The sequence below is a fragment of the Prorops nasuta genome, unplaced genomic scaffold (assembly GCF_024137725.1).
Source record: "Prorops nasuta isolate Cenicafe-Biocafe unplaced genomic scaffold, Cenicafe_Pnas_1.2 PNAS00019, whole genome shotgun sequence".
NCBI classification, from domain to species: Eukaryota; Metazoa; Arthropoda; class Insecta; order Hymenoptera; family Bethylidae; genus Prorops; species Prorops nasuta.
In genome coordinates, this window is record NW_027116816.1 from 2,935,989 (window position 1) to 2,950,958 (window position 14,970).

The following is a 14,970-nucleotide window of genomic DNA, read 5'->3' on the forward strand; positions in this document are numbered from 1 at the left end:
GATTTCGAGACTCTGCCCATTCTGCCCGGACCCCTACCTTCACGCCTCTCTCCCCCCCCCCCCCCCCCAGGCCTAATCTCTCACACACGATTCTCTCCTTATTTTTCTTTCTTTTTGTTTGGTTTCCCTTAGGCTTATAATCGATATTGTAATTGGCACATCTAAAATGGCAAGTTTTACATTGGCACGATTCTTATTTTTATCAATGATCGGATGCGTGATCGATCATCGCCGTTCAATATTTTTTTGTTCACATCCAGGCCCCCTAGAATCTAGTTTTCTTAAGTGTTTCGTTTTGCTTGGCGAAATACTGCTATTACGCGAAAAATTTCGTCATTGCGGGAAAATTTACAAGGATCGTTTGAGAAAGATATTGCGCGGGTACTCGATAAAAGAGTCATGTACCAAAGTGTACCGACGTTTGAGCAATGTGTACTACTTTAAACAGTCGATCTAGCAATACTTTCTCGATAAATCGAATAATTTCGCAAATTACACCTTAACGCGCTCTCTACCTTCCCTTCCGTCTCCCTTTCTTTCTCCGTAGCGAGATTTCTCTCACCGATTCGCAAGCGTAAAACAATAGTACTCTACTATTATTTTATAGATATATATAAATAAATCCATATTTTCTCCAATATTTCTCTAATCACAAACTATTAAATTATGTATAAATTTTAACATTGCACTAACAATTCTCGGAACTACTGTGCTCTCTCAATGAGCGTCTTTGACAAGTCTCTCGTCAATCATAATATTAAGATGATTTGAAATCGAAGAAGCGCTTTTTGCGCTTCTTTCAATTTTTCTTGAGATCATTTGATTTCAAGGGACTACAATTAGATTTTGAAAGATTTGCGAATCGGTACCCTCGCAATTGTTTCACTACCACCTTCGTCCAATTGTCCAAAAGTTTCATACGAATCTATTTGTAGCTTTAACATATTAACTTCTCTTTTCTACGTTTACTGGAGGACTCGCGGCTCTTCAGGTCCTGCCAGCGTCATATGTATAGTGATTGCACATCATGCTCGTAATGTTTTTTAAAATTTTCTACTCTGTCGACCAGCCAACCTCTGAGTATGCTCAAACCCACCTACCACGCGTCAATACTTGCTTACACTTATTTACACGCTCATACGCAATACAATTTATATTATATACTATGTACAGGTTGTTACGAAATTCTCTCGCTTATATTTTAAGGATCTCCAATTCATTTGAGCAAAGACTCGTAAACTAATTTTCCATTTCGCTCTTCCTCCATAAATAATACTTTGATAAAACAAAGTTTTAGCAACGACGATTAAGTAGATGATTCTTGGAACGAGAGATAGCTTTTATAAAAAAAAGTTTTACAACAGTAGTTATACTACAGCAGCTTGAAATATTTTCCATTGAGAGAATAGAGCTCAAGATAGAACAGAAATAACAAGCGAGACTTTACTCAGTCGGTACGATTCACCCCTGTATTTCTAGTCTGTCTATTTCGTGTATCTATAGATATTGATAACAGTTCAGATCAGTTGTTGTTAAATGATGTTGCATCATATTCCTTATGATAATTTTGTTTCTTTTTTAAGTTTACGGAATCTAATGTTGGTACGAAAAGAGAGAGTGGTTTCTCGACGGATTTTCCATGTGTATTTATCGTCGAAGCATCACCGCATCTCTTGATTATTGAAAGGCTCACAGGTGACAGCGTGACTATCAACGGAAAAATGAAGATAATGGAAGAATAAGAATGAAAAGAGGAAAGAGATTCGTTTGAGGCATGTACACAAGTGTTAGCATATTTTATGATATAAATATGTATGCGCAGATGGAGCATTTATGTGTGAAAGTGAGTGCACGAGCACGTATAGTGGTCCAGTGTTAGCTTTTCGGATGGAAAGTGAGATTCGGAAAAGCTCAATTGTACGGCCATGAATGCCTGATCGATGTGACCACGTTCGAGGTAGGCGGGTCTTCCGGGCGTCACTTCTTCATGTCATTCATTAGCGAGCCGTCCTTGTTCTTATTCGAGTCCAAATTAGACTGTTGACTACTGGTCACCCCACTTCCGTTACCCGGATACATTTTCTCCAGGTGACTCAAAGACTCGCTTAGGAACTTCTGCAATAACCAAGGTTAACCATTGTTTAATTTGTTTAAAAGAAAATTTAAACAAGGAGAAGCGAAGATAATCAAAATCAAGAATAGGAATGCGATGTTACCTGTATTGCTGTAAGAGCGGCCACTATTGCAGGACTCCCAAATCCATGAGATATAAGAGAGAAATGTGTGAGATGTCTCTGTATACTCGGATCGAGAATGTGTTGAGGTCGCGTATTACAAAGCGGAGATCTATCTTGATTTAGAAGATCCATCAACTCTTTGGTGATTTGTCTGAAAATTAAGGTAATCGTGCGATTAGATGGTGCGTTCGATGTTCATTTATTTTTATTGTGGAATACTTGGAAGATTTTAATTACTTAGTGGCGTGAAGAAGTTCCTTTCTTCTGTAGGAATCTTGTGGTTCGCAGTGCTGTCGACTGAGATATTCCGCAACCTGTTTCGCCGGAAACTCAGTCTCGCAAACGTAGCCGAAATCTCTTGCAAGGTGTATGGCTTCTCCTACAATTAAATAATACTCGTTTCAACATCTGTTTGAATCGTTGTACTGTAATTTTATAATTAAACCTAAACGTGCTATGCCATACTAATTCACAGAGAGTTATTTCACTTTGATACTCTTCAGTGTTCAGTATAGTAGAATTTTTCTAGTTTAACTAATTTTTAACCAAATCGTTCCAAATAGCCCATTTTTTGAATCAACGAAACTTTACCCAGCTTATTCTTGTACAGGTGTACACAGGTTAACTTTGAACTTGATTGCTATGTCGCGAAGAAGATTATATATTTTGATGGACACAAGTTATTTCCCTTGACTTTTCATCGTAATTGATGGATTCGAGGGTTGCTATATGTTTATTACTCTTGTACTAATTAAGAAGTCCTACGTATCTCTTAACAGCAATACAAAATTAATGATACTCGATATCAAAGATGAAGTCGCGATCTCATAATTAAGCTATGATGTGCTTTGGACAGTAAAACTAATTAGTCATGTCGTGGCTATCTGCTATCGACTAACTTTATCACTGATGGCGAATAACCATTTAGTTCGATACCGATCAGTACTTTTATTTTTATTGCACTTTTCAGCATTTACCTCTCAATCTATTATCTATACGATTCTTCTCTTCAATACTGATGGTCGATAAACTAAACTGTGAGGTATACGGTATTCACAGATAAACCAAATTGCAGATGGATATAAACAAAACAGAGTATATGGATCTAGGGTGATCAAAATTAAAAACGTATATGTATCGTGACTTGTGCAATGAGTTCTTAAATTTTCTTTCGTACCATTTCACTATTGGATTTATAGATTTATTTAAAACATAATTGTTGATAGTAGGAAATAATTATACTATAAATTAGATAAATTAGAATTACAAAGCTTTTTGTTTGGAAGGTAAGAGGTTTCTTAGGAGTCGATGTTAGTTTAAGAGAAAAATTGAAGTCTATATGTAAGAACAGACAAAGCAATTCCATATATTGGTATTGGTTGACAGAGAAAAGGGGCATTTGAAAAGTTTGATGGATTTAGCAAAGTTTGTTTAACACAGTTGAAACTACGTGCAGGAATGATTCTGGTTATTTCATAATCGTCATCAGTATATAATTAGTACCTACACTCAAAAAAAGAATTATTAGCCAAAGCAAACATTTTTCATTACAATTATTGAACAAAATTGATTGTATAATGAAACATGAATAATTCCATCTTAATAATAAATTATTTATCATATCAATGAATTTCGTTCATTATCTTAATGAAAAATGTTTACTGGTTACAAAATTTGTTTACAAATTGGTTTTGAGTGTATAATAAGAAAGAGCAACATATATGAAAAGGTTAAGTCTATGATCTTACTTAATCCTCCTTTAGGAAGATTCTCTAAAAACTTTCTCAGTATAATATTCGATATAGTAGATCAAGTAATGAGCTATGCTTATAAGATTAGACAGTATAGGACGTTAGTGTACAAATTTAAATCTTTTTTTATGTACACGATTTGTATATCAAATTTCATTGAAAATTTGAAGATTCCGACGTATTAAGGATTATTGTGATGGAATATTTACTTTTTTGCTACTATATTTATAAAATTGTGTAACAATAATTATTAAAGTTTACCTTCTACCAAAGACGTTAACAGTGTGACATTGGCAGCCTTCCTTCTACCAGCTGGAAGGTTTAATCCTATTTTTTCCAACTTCTCCCTTAGTAAGCGTCCACCATTTTTAGACTTTGCTCTATAAAAAATAATAGAAGATCTGGTTAATTAACATAATTTATACTAATTTTCAATAATAAGTATAATATACTTCATGCTCAAAAAGTAGAATTTAATTAAACGCGTGTAGTCGTACATAATTAATATTAGAAAGATAAATAAATAGCGTGAAAAATGGAAGAGAAGTATATGGAAAACTAAAAGAATGTTATTTCTTGCAAGGCATAATCGAGTAAATTAATCATACAGATTCGCGTATACGTAAGCTACAAATATAATACGTATCATCGAGTAGGCAGGCTCATTTCTTCGAGTACGAATTTCGAAATAGTATTCTTTCATTAATCATTTTTGCGTTTCTTATTTTAGAAGCACGAAGGAAAGGGAAAATGAGAAAAGAAGCGAACCGATTAGCATAATTTGCAAAGACAACTGTGTCATTGATGATTGAGCAACTTCCATCCTTCCCAGTTCCTAACTACTGCTGTCTTCTCCACCAGAGACTCTCACGTTTGAAAGAGAAAGATACAGCATTTCATTATTTCGATGAACCAAAAGTACCGTTGGTTTAATTTTCGGAATCAATTCATAAAATTGTCAGTATTTACAATAAATTATAGTTGAAGTGCTCGATATGTTTTATGAACCTTTGCCCCACGGACAACTGTGTGATACTCAATTTTAATTATTGCTTGATATACCGTTTTATTGGATTTATAAAAGTAGGCTACTGATCACAGTTGGAAAGGTGTCCATAAATTGGAACTCTAACGCAATAAGGATCTTTCATCATAGAGTGTCACTAGCATTAATTCATTGTTCGAAGGGGACGATAATCTTTGTAGGAGTTAGTTCCAATCAATGTCAAATATCTGGTGTAGCGTGTACTGTATATATAATTAATCGTGCGACAGCAAAGCGATACAAGCCACGCGGCTCTGATATAAGTATTCTCTTCCTCTTTGCATCTCTATCTCTCGGGGTCGATTCCTTGACGAGTGTCGGGAGCATGGTGTCCGCGATAGTAGCAACAAGTTCTTTCTCAACACACCCCCTTCATCCATCATTCTCAGCTCGCCTTAGTATAACGGTAATCTCGTATCTTCCAGCTTTTATACCAGATGCTCCCAAATTCTTACTCTTTTCCAACTCGATTGTCAATTAACTGCTACGTCCTCCCTAAAATTCACACCTTCTTCATCGACCCTTCATTCCTACTTTTTCCACCTCGGTAATTTGAATTGAAAATCAGTTATTTTTTTCTCCTTTTATATTATTGGTTCTTGGATCTGTAATGTTCAAATAAGGTTTTTCTTTATATAAGTTTAAAGCTTCAAAGTTATTGGTTTTAGCTGCTTGCAACACGGCAGGGCTGAATTTGTTATTGGCAGAGTTGTTGGGGCGTGACAAAAGCAACGCTTCGCTCATTACAGCGACTTGTCCCTGGAAGGACGCGTATCCTCCTACATCAGACGCAACTTCACTGTGTGCTGATTCATTGCCAGGATATCTTTACAGTGCTTGCTGCTGCTCCTCTTTCAAGACCCTTCTGCAAGAATTTTGCGCTCCCAGCTCCCCCTCCTCTTGCTCTGATTGCTCCAGACGTTCTTCAATCGTTACAGCATCGTTAACCCTTTAGCTATACATTTCGGCCAAACCAGTCAAACTATATTCGTGAATTTTGAATTCTCCGGCTATAAACTCACAGTATGATCGATAATGTTTCCAAATCAGCATAAGTATCGGGCAAAATTGACTAAATTTTGCGTCGTTGTACGGAGCGAATAATCTTTTAAATTATTTTTCTTCTATTTAAAGAAAAAAAAAAAAAAAAAAAAAAAAAAAAAAACAATTTACTATCTGGAGTTTGACAAAAGAATCATTGTGAACGTTTTCAACGCTTCTATTATATATAGAGACGTTAGAAGGTAAAAGGGAAATGTTTCGTAGAAAAGCAATGTAGGAGTGTTAAAGAATAGCAGCTCGTATAGACGGAGTGGTTCTCTCTTCTATCTCTATAATAATAATTAGGTTTTTATTATTTGATACGGTGAAGGATTGCACCAAGGAACGGATGAATAATATCGCTGACACGAGAGCGCTTTATGGATGCTCTCGATGCCCGGGGGTGTGCGTAAAATTCACACAAAAGCATTACAATTATTAATGATTCGTTTGCATGACCAATATAACCATCGACCTTTTTCTTTCTCCCCGTCAATTTTTCTTTTCTATTCAAAACAATTCTTCTTTATTTTTATCCACCCTTGTACACATCGTTTTACCATTTCCTTCGCACGATCTGCTTCAATCGAAACGTAACTTTATATCGCTTGATCAATCGCGTGTAATTTCATTTCAAGCTAATTACGTTGATCGCTGTAACTAATTGCACAGCTGCGGATAATTATGAAATCAATGATCACTCTAATCTCGTCTGTTTTATTGCTATCTTCTTCTATATTTGCCTACAATGATTGCTATATACAATATTTGAAAACATTCAATCGTTGAGTAATTTTTTTTGTCAAATTTCTAGCATTATTAATAAAAGTCATAGGTTGGACATATTTGACCTGAAGGTGGACGAAAGGAAAATGTGTATAGTGATAAGCGACCGTTACTCGACTTTATCCAAGGGGTTAATTAATAAAGGTGTCTGGCCGGTTTGACCAGCGCATCTTTTAATTCCGTAAAGTCTCCTGATTTATGGATCTCTCAGTTGACTGGAACGCTCTTATTTATCTGATACAACGTTTTACTCGGGCAGAACGCCATTCGATGCATGGTGCACATAGCATACCTACTTATTGCGCAATGCTTTATCGCCAATGGCACGAATTAATCACCATAGATGGATACCTTCTCGCGCGTATTATCGCCTTGCCATATTCGAGAATTCGAACGTGACTCCCATTTGTTCTTGTGATACTAGTCGCTTGGCAAATTATACATTTGCACAGTGGAGGTAAAATGATTAATGAACCCAACTTTCCTTGATTTATATCTATAGCCTTTTCACCAGCTCCACAGTTTTTCTTGAATTTAAATCATTCTCGCGATACGAGTTTTATAAAGAAAACCCTTTAGGAGTTTCTTACAAATAAATATTAAACTCTATAGCAAAGGAGATTCGAAGAGAAATATTAATAATATAAGACTAATAACTATATGCATTATGGTAGAAGGAAAACAGGATCCACACTCGTGTGACAGAGGTAAAAAGGAATATAAGGTCTCTGGAGAGGTCCGAGTGGATTCATTGGGATTTGCTGTTGTTGGTGATACAATAATTATTTAGGTGTAACAGTGAAAGATGTTAAGGTGTAAACAGCTTTCAGGTGGAAGGAGAGCAACAGGTAAGGGTGAGGAAAGAGCAAGAAAGACACAGTATAGATACATAGATAGGCAAGTGTGTGGGCCCCACTCATAACGTTTATGATTGTGGATGGATAGATGCATGAATGGAACAGAGTTTCGGTCCTGCTGAGAAATAGAAACTTTGGAATAGGGTAGGGGTAGAAGGAAGAGGAGCGAAAGAGATAATTATTGTTCCTGTGAATGGATCCCTGCGTCCGCTGTCCACTACTCGCATAGTCGCATTGTGAGAGAAGGCAAACGTTGACTCTCCTCAAGTAATTTACATACACTCCTCGGCTATTGCAACTAACTGGCCTCCGTCAACTTATACCTCTACGTATACATGTATTATACAAAACCTATCCTCGAATAAAAACACGCACACGAGTTATAGCTTGATCCATCACCATATAGAACACGTTACTCGAAATTCCTGGATTACCATCGTGAGAATGATGAGTGAATGAATTTCGTAATACCAACGTGACTTTTTTTTTAACATTTACCATTTTTTTCGTCGTGTTTTTTACTTGATTTAAAAAATTTATTATTATTCGTTTGTAGCTGTGTGAAATTTCTTTAAATCGCGATTTTTTTGTTAGATTAGGGATATTGAAAAGTCAGGGAGTTTTGTTGCGAGAATGAAGATAAGTGAATATCCTCTTTAAAAAAAGAAAAAGAAGGGTATATGAAAGGAAAGCGTAAAAGTTGGTCGTCGCGTTGGTTGAATGTTACCTTCGCAGGACTCCTCCGAGGAGACTGGCGTTTAAGCATTCCGGTGGCGAGAGCCGTCTTTGAACTTCGGCTACCGTGACTTTGTACTTGCTGGTGCTGCTTAGTAATGATAGTCGACCAGGGACCGAACAAAACACGTCGGCAGGTTGCGCGTTCCCACTCAGCATAGCCTTTTCGCTCCTGTCCGAAGGTTTCATATCTGGAAAAAAATATAAATTATAAATCAGACGCTTGCTAAAAACAAGGTGCGCTAAAGAGTGGATTTTTATTAATAAGCGTGATGTCGGTAATTTTAATTAATTTCAATTTTACATGTCAAATTTACGATGCGAGGATGAGTGTACAGCCATCAAATAAATCAGTTCGCAATTATGTAAAAATTTCTTTCAAAAGATGAAAATATTATTTTACATTTTTGACTTTATACTCATTAATTAAGGTTATTTTTAATTACATCCTCTGCAGGATTTTCTATACTTCGTTCTGGGTCTTTACGACACCTTGCATAATAATAAGTTTTACAAGATAAATATTAGCGATTTTCACGCAAACATTGGAGGAGCACTGTAGCTTCTCTCCCCTTTGTATCCCAGTGCTGCAACACTGAGAGGAAACGAAGGGAAAACTGTGCAATATTCCAAGAAAATATTTTAAATTCATCGTATTTTGGCCGTCGTGTTTTCATTCCTATGCACCGATAGCCCGCGTTATTGCATGGCTGCTGTGGAATGCTTAATATCAGATAAGGGGGGATTGGACAAAGCGCCTTATTACATACGGCTCGTAAAGCGATGGTCAACTTATAACTGGAAACTCTTCATCATCGATTGGCCAACCCGTCTCGAGCCTGGACCTGAACCTGAACCTAAATCCCGGACCGTCCGGCTCTTTACCAACGCGTATCGAACAATATTAATCCCTCCCCCCCCCCCCCCCCCCTCTCCTTACCTTATTTCTCCTAAACCGTTTAAACTGCTCGATCTCAGCAGCTCAAATAACGCCACTTTTCTAATCTATAACAACAGTTCCCTTCCGCTTAGTTTACGTAATTATCGATATTAAGACGAACTAGCCATTACTCGTCGAAATATTCCAGAAATTTACGGTATTCATTGACAAAAAAAAAATAACAAAGTTTATAAATCTAATAATCGAGGAAAAACGAATCCCTGAATAATAGCGTAAATGTCAATATCAATCTGGATCGATGTTTCGATTAAGCGGGTCAAATGGACAATAAATTTTGTGGGACCCAAATAGGTCGGCGCGAGTTTTTACAAGCTCATAAATTATCCCGGCTACGAGAAGAAGAAGAAGAGGAGGAGGAGGAGGAGGAAGAAGAAGAAGAAGCAGCGCAAACGAGAAGCACAGATAACGGTCTACTGTCTACAAACCAACGTTGGACAGCTGGTCAAACCCATCGCTCGGCCGAAAGTTAGCGAAAAAAAGGTCAAGACCGATTTATTCTTTCGCGAAGGATGGACTCGAAGAGAAAAAGCATTCGACTGTTTTCACCTTCGCGTCCAATTAATATTTCCTGCGAAGAGAATTTTTCTCGATGTTCCACGATTTCTCCGCGATAAATAAGAACTATATAATTGTGTATACGAGTCGTGGAATTTTGTTGGAATAAAGCCGTAAATTGGGATTGGTCGGTCCATGTGTCGATCGTGGAGAGATGCCTTTTGGATTGGTCCTCCCATGAGCTGTCAGTTTTCAAGCATGATTTATGGAATTTCTTCGTGATTCGTGGGAAAAAAAATATTGTCTATGGAGTATTGGATTTCCTGATAGGCCGATCGATTGCGTTAGCTCCTACGGGCAATCGACGACTGATAGGCATTATAGTGCGCGTTGAGAGTTTCCAGTGTTGATATAAAAGTCAAGCAGCAGCTAATGCTTTCCTGATTACACGTTTGCTTTTGACGAGCTTCGAGATGCGTAATTAAATTTTGCTCACGCGTTGCCTAGTTAGCTGGCGAGCGTGCTTGGTCGCTCGGATTCGCATAAACTAAGAAAATACTGCTTGTTGGAAGAAGCGAGCAGCGTGGTTATTGGTATAATAATATAAATACTGAGAACTTTAAGTTCCATCACTTATTTAGCGCTTATCGACACAAAGTAACGGCCTGTGCCAATGTGTATTAATTTATTTAACGATAATAACTCGAGATTCGCCGAGATGTTGGCTCTAACGGCTACATCGTCGATGGTGCGAAGCCTGTAATTATCTTACACCGTTGTAACCTTTTGCCGCCCCGTGTGAATCGTCAAATCGTCTCACTCATCGACGCTTTCCTCCACTATCGGTCAATCGGTCGATCGATCGCTCGTTAATTGCTCTCGGCAACGTAAATACTCAACCCCTCCCACCCTCCATTTACACCTGACTTTTCTAACGTTACAATATACGAACGGAATAATCGACCATCGTCGTGACATTTTCCACGCAGTTTCCCATGCACCAAGCACCGATTTTCACTCGCGCACATCCAACTTTTCCCCATTTTAATCGTGTTTTCGAATCAACCATCCAAGTTTAACCAAACGACGTGCATACAAATATTATTACTACATCGCCGAGTGTAAAGACAGTGATTACTGCGATTAATTGACACGTAGAGATATAATTGTCGGATTGTGGAATGCATTTTATAATATTATTTAGTGGCATTTCGCGTTTGGCAATATTTATAGTCCACGATATAATTAAACGGTGTCGTTTGAAATGGTAAAAATGCGATTGACGCGAGCTTCGCGTCTAATAATTTATTGTGCATGCACGATAAATTGCGAGAGATTGTATGTAATCTAATCAATTTTATGTGTATGTGATAAATAACGTGGAAATTATGTATGATTTATTGAATAAGAAAATATATATTACAATTTTCTTGCATGCTTTAATAAAGATATTTCACAGCTTTTTTGCATGTTTACCCAACTTTCTATCGATACAATAATCTAATTATGTCGTTTAACGAGTGACTCTATAAATAATCTTTAAATCGCAGAATTTTATGCACGAATACTGTTCAAAGACTCGCTTCTTAGAATAGGGAATGATTTTGTTTTAGGAAATATTGGAAAATGCCAGAGAGCATAAGAATATTGTATGCTTTTCTGGATACCCCTACAGAAATAGATTAATTTTCTGAAATATTAAGTTACTTCATCTAGTGGAAAATGTAAGAGGAAGTTTGCACGTGCAAAGTTGAGGCAGGCAATCTGGAGCTTAGTAGCCGTGTTCTGAAAACTGATAAGATCGTGCGTTGTAGGAAGTGGCCAGAGAATAATTTGTCAGTATGTAAGGTAGTCGCGATAGTATATCGCACCATAGCTGCTAGAGCAGCTAGGAAATTAGAGACTGGCCCATTTAAAGAATCACACAGGACTAACAACCTTAAGTAAGATTAATCGTGGCATGTCTCCATGTTGCGCTTGGATAATTAGACTTAAATATCTAATCGTGGCAAAATTTCCATACCAATTAACGTATAAGTACAACACATAATCCATTAAACTTTGTTCGTCTTTCTGTAATTAACCAGCAAATTAATATAATGATTACAATATAATGGAGGAGAATACAAAATTTAGTGTATATTAAGTGAGATCTTATTCGTTTCATCATATTAAACGACTCTTCAACTTGTATTTATCTCTACTTTTTTTCTTCAAGACACATACTCTCTTGAGACAACACACGTATGCCCATTATTCCTGGATAAAAGTCGAAGATTCGATTCATCGAGGAATTAAAAGGCGAAGAATCTCAATTGAATCGTCGAGGTAGGGAACTCGTGGGTATATATAAGGATGAGTGTGTGACAAATTGATTTGAATATATTAAATGATTAATCGAAGAGATGCTGGATCGACTGGTGATTTGTTCCCTTTTGTTCGCGATGGAAAGGAGTAGTTAAAGCTGCAGGTGGCGATGTAAAGTATAAAAAAGTTAGAGAATAAAAGAGAAAGAGCACAGAGAAGAGTAAAGGATAAAGGCGAATGCCACGCAAAGGTTCATCCTTATACGATAGCCATCCGACATTGAGAAGCGTTTTTCGTCACGATGAAAAATACTTGACATTTCTACGTTAGATTTTGTCGACAGGCGGTGCGATGCATCTTTATAAAGCAACATAATAGGACGTGGCATTTCTGCATTACGCTTACTTTTAGATCGAGAACTCGAGGATCCACTTGCAAAAATCCCAGCAAGAACCGGTAAAATTCACTAACGCCTCTATAATTATATGCCCAACATCGTATTACCGGTTTTTAACCAGCTGACGACGTTCCCGCGTTATTAAGTCACACCATCTTTAGCAGTTTATTGACGTTTCCCCAATGAATGCGTAAATTGAAATTGTCTCGCATGCACTATAAAGTTAGAAAAAAATCCTCTAACGATAATGGAGCGACATTTCAACGAGGCGTCGATCAAATTGTAATTATGCCAATTTATTCTAAAATATATCAATTTATGTAATCTATAGAGTTCGCGATAGCACTAATTACATATTACAACTCAATTGGTTTGTGTCGCAAAGATTATGTTATATTTCAGTTTTGAAGATACAACAATTTTTGCTTTGCTTCTCCACGTTTTACATTTTTATAAAGAATTCATATAAGCATACAAAGTCATGTTAATAAAATAAGAATCAGTAGTCTTTAATTTTTGTACAATTTTTTGTCTGTTTCTCCTTTGACTCATCATCGAACGTAAGGAAAGAACGATATATATATATATAAACAGTTTATGACTATACATGAAAACGAGTGAAATTCTTGAAATAAAAGTATGATAATCTGATGAGTTTATTCCGGAAATAGTAGAGGCTGGCCGTGTATTCGTTCATTTAGAAAGTGAGATCTTATGTTTTGTCGGATGTGACTCACGTAGGAGCTGATGGTTGAAAAAAAATTGCAGACCGGTGCAGACCGTAGCCGGAGGTTAAACTGACTAAAGTGGAGAAGCAGAGACTCGCAGTCTGTCAGTTGCACAACCTCTACTTGTTATATTCGTATCGTGCATCAGTATTTCGTGCTTGTTAATAGGAATAAAGATTTTTATTATTATTATCAAGAAAAGACAAGCTAATGCTTTGACAGTGAATTTGCCTGCTTTTACGTAACGATTATTACTCGTTGTTTTCACAGCAGATCTCACCGACTCTCCGTATACGATCCACGGAATACCTGATGAGGAAGATCATAGTCAGCAATTATGTACTACGCACATCTCGATAATTTTAAAATTCATTCACTGTGCCACCATCCCATTGCTGTGAATCACGAACGTTAACATCAGCTTTATTATAATTTCCTTCTCATTCGTTCCATTCCTTTTTCTTATTCGACGAACGCGAAAAAAGAACTTGAGCTGAAAACACCGCGGTCGATCAATCGCTGTAAAAAAAAACTTTCGAATCTCGATAGAATTAAATGATTTTATTTGTCGCAGGTTTTTATTGTAAATGTAAACAGTATATATAAGCTGTGCTCAATGATCGATTGGTTATGTTTACTCAAGCTTTTCAAAACTTTCGAATTTATAACTCAATGGATAAATACAAAAGACGTTTATGCTTATCATTATTCGCTCATTCTGTAAATAAATATTGAGCGGATTCGTTGAATGCAGCTGTCTCTTATTGAATTTTTTCTCCTAATCCTTTTCAATAAAGACGTTCATCTTACTCGATGAATAACTCACAATGGGCAAGTCTAGTAAAACTGATGATTCTTATCTTTCGGTGCTTATTCTCCATTTAGAGACAGTTATTGTACTTATTCTTCTCAAAGTTGTGGCGTAAAATGGTGTTTTTGTCCTATTGTTTCATGCTTTTAAAAGTTTCTTCTCCACACTTTGCACGCTCGTTTCGTCTTTCATCGTTTCCTTCACTGATTCATCGATGTCAGTTTTTGCCGGCTTGTAGCATTTTCAGTTTATTTGTGTTGGTTGCAGTAGATTATCTTCGCTATATGAATGAAAACCGGTCGAGAATCTTTGCCTTTTTTCCCAAGATCTCTCTGCGGTGGTATTATCCTTCATAAAAATCCTCTCGCATCAGATGCACACATAAGCATTGCACAATTTTCTAATGTAAGCTAAATATAATTATACAGTTTTGCATCGCTTGTAATTGCAACAAGTGATCAATACTAAGTTTTTTATCCTTTAAGTGTGGAAGTATAATACCATTCGTTTATATGTATAAATCTAGAAGTTACGATTAAAACTAAGATATGTAATAAGGCTAATTAAAGAGACGGTAACACGTGTCTGGAGATCCCACTGTTCCCTTTGATATTTTCCAAATAAGCTCTGCTGTCTTTTATGGACACTTTGGAATTATTCCCTTTCAGTAGCTTTGATCAGTTTTGTTGAACAGTATCAACCAGTTATTCGAAGGATAAGAATCCAGAGAGAAAGAACATTATTATTTAACATCATTATATAGCTTCTTAGCTCTTCACGGCTAAAGGTAGCACAAGAAGACTGAAAAATTCAACAAAC

The 14,970-nt window shown here is 36.6% G+C and overlaps 1 protein-coding gene across 3 annotated transcripts in view; it reads right to left on the minus strand.

The window, feature by feature from the left end:
* Positions 1-86: 86 nt before the first annotated feature.
* TfAP-2 (transcription factor AP-2) overlaps positions 87-14,970 on the minus strand; it is a 139,507-nt gene continuing 124,623 nt past the window's right edge. For all 3 annotated transcript variants that reach the window (XM_066739127.1, XM_066739126.1, XM_066739125.1), the window contains 5 exons: positions 8,445-8,643; positions 4,250-4,368; positions 2,475-2,616; positions 2,217-2,388; positions 87-2,115 (listed from right to left, as the gene is read on the minus strand). In XM_066739127.1, the coding sequence (XP_066595224.1) occupies positions 1,978-2,115; positions 2,217-2,388; positions 2,475-2,616; positions 4,250-4,368; positions 8,445-8,643 (770 nt within the window). In that variant the 3' untranslated portion in view covers positions 87-1,977. The remainder of the gene's footprint in view (positions 2,116-2,216; positions 2,389-2,474; positions 2,617-4,249; positions 4,369-8,444; positions 8,644-14,970) is intronic.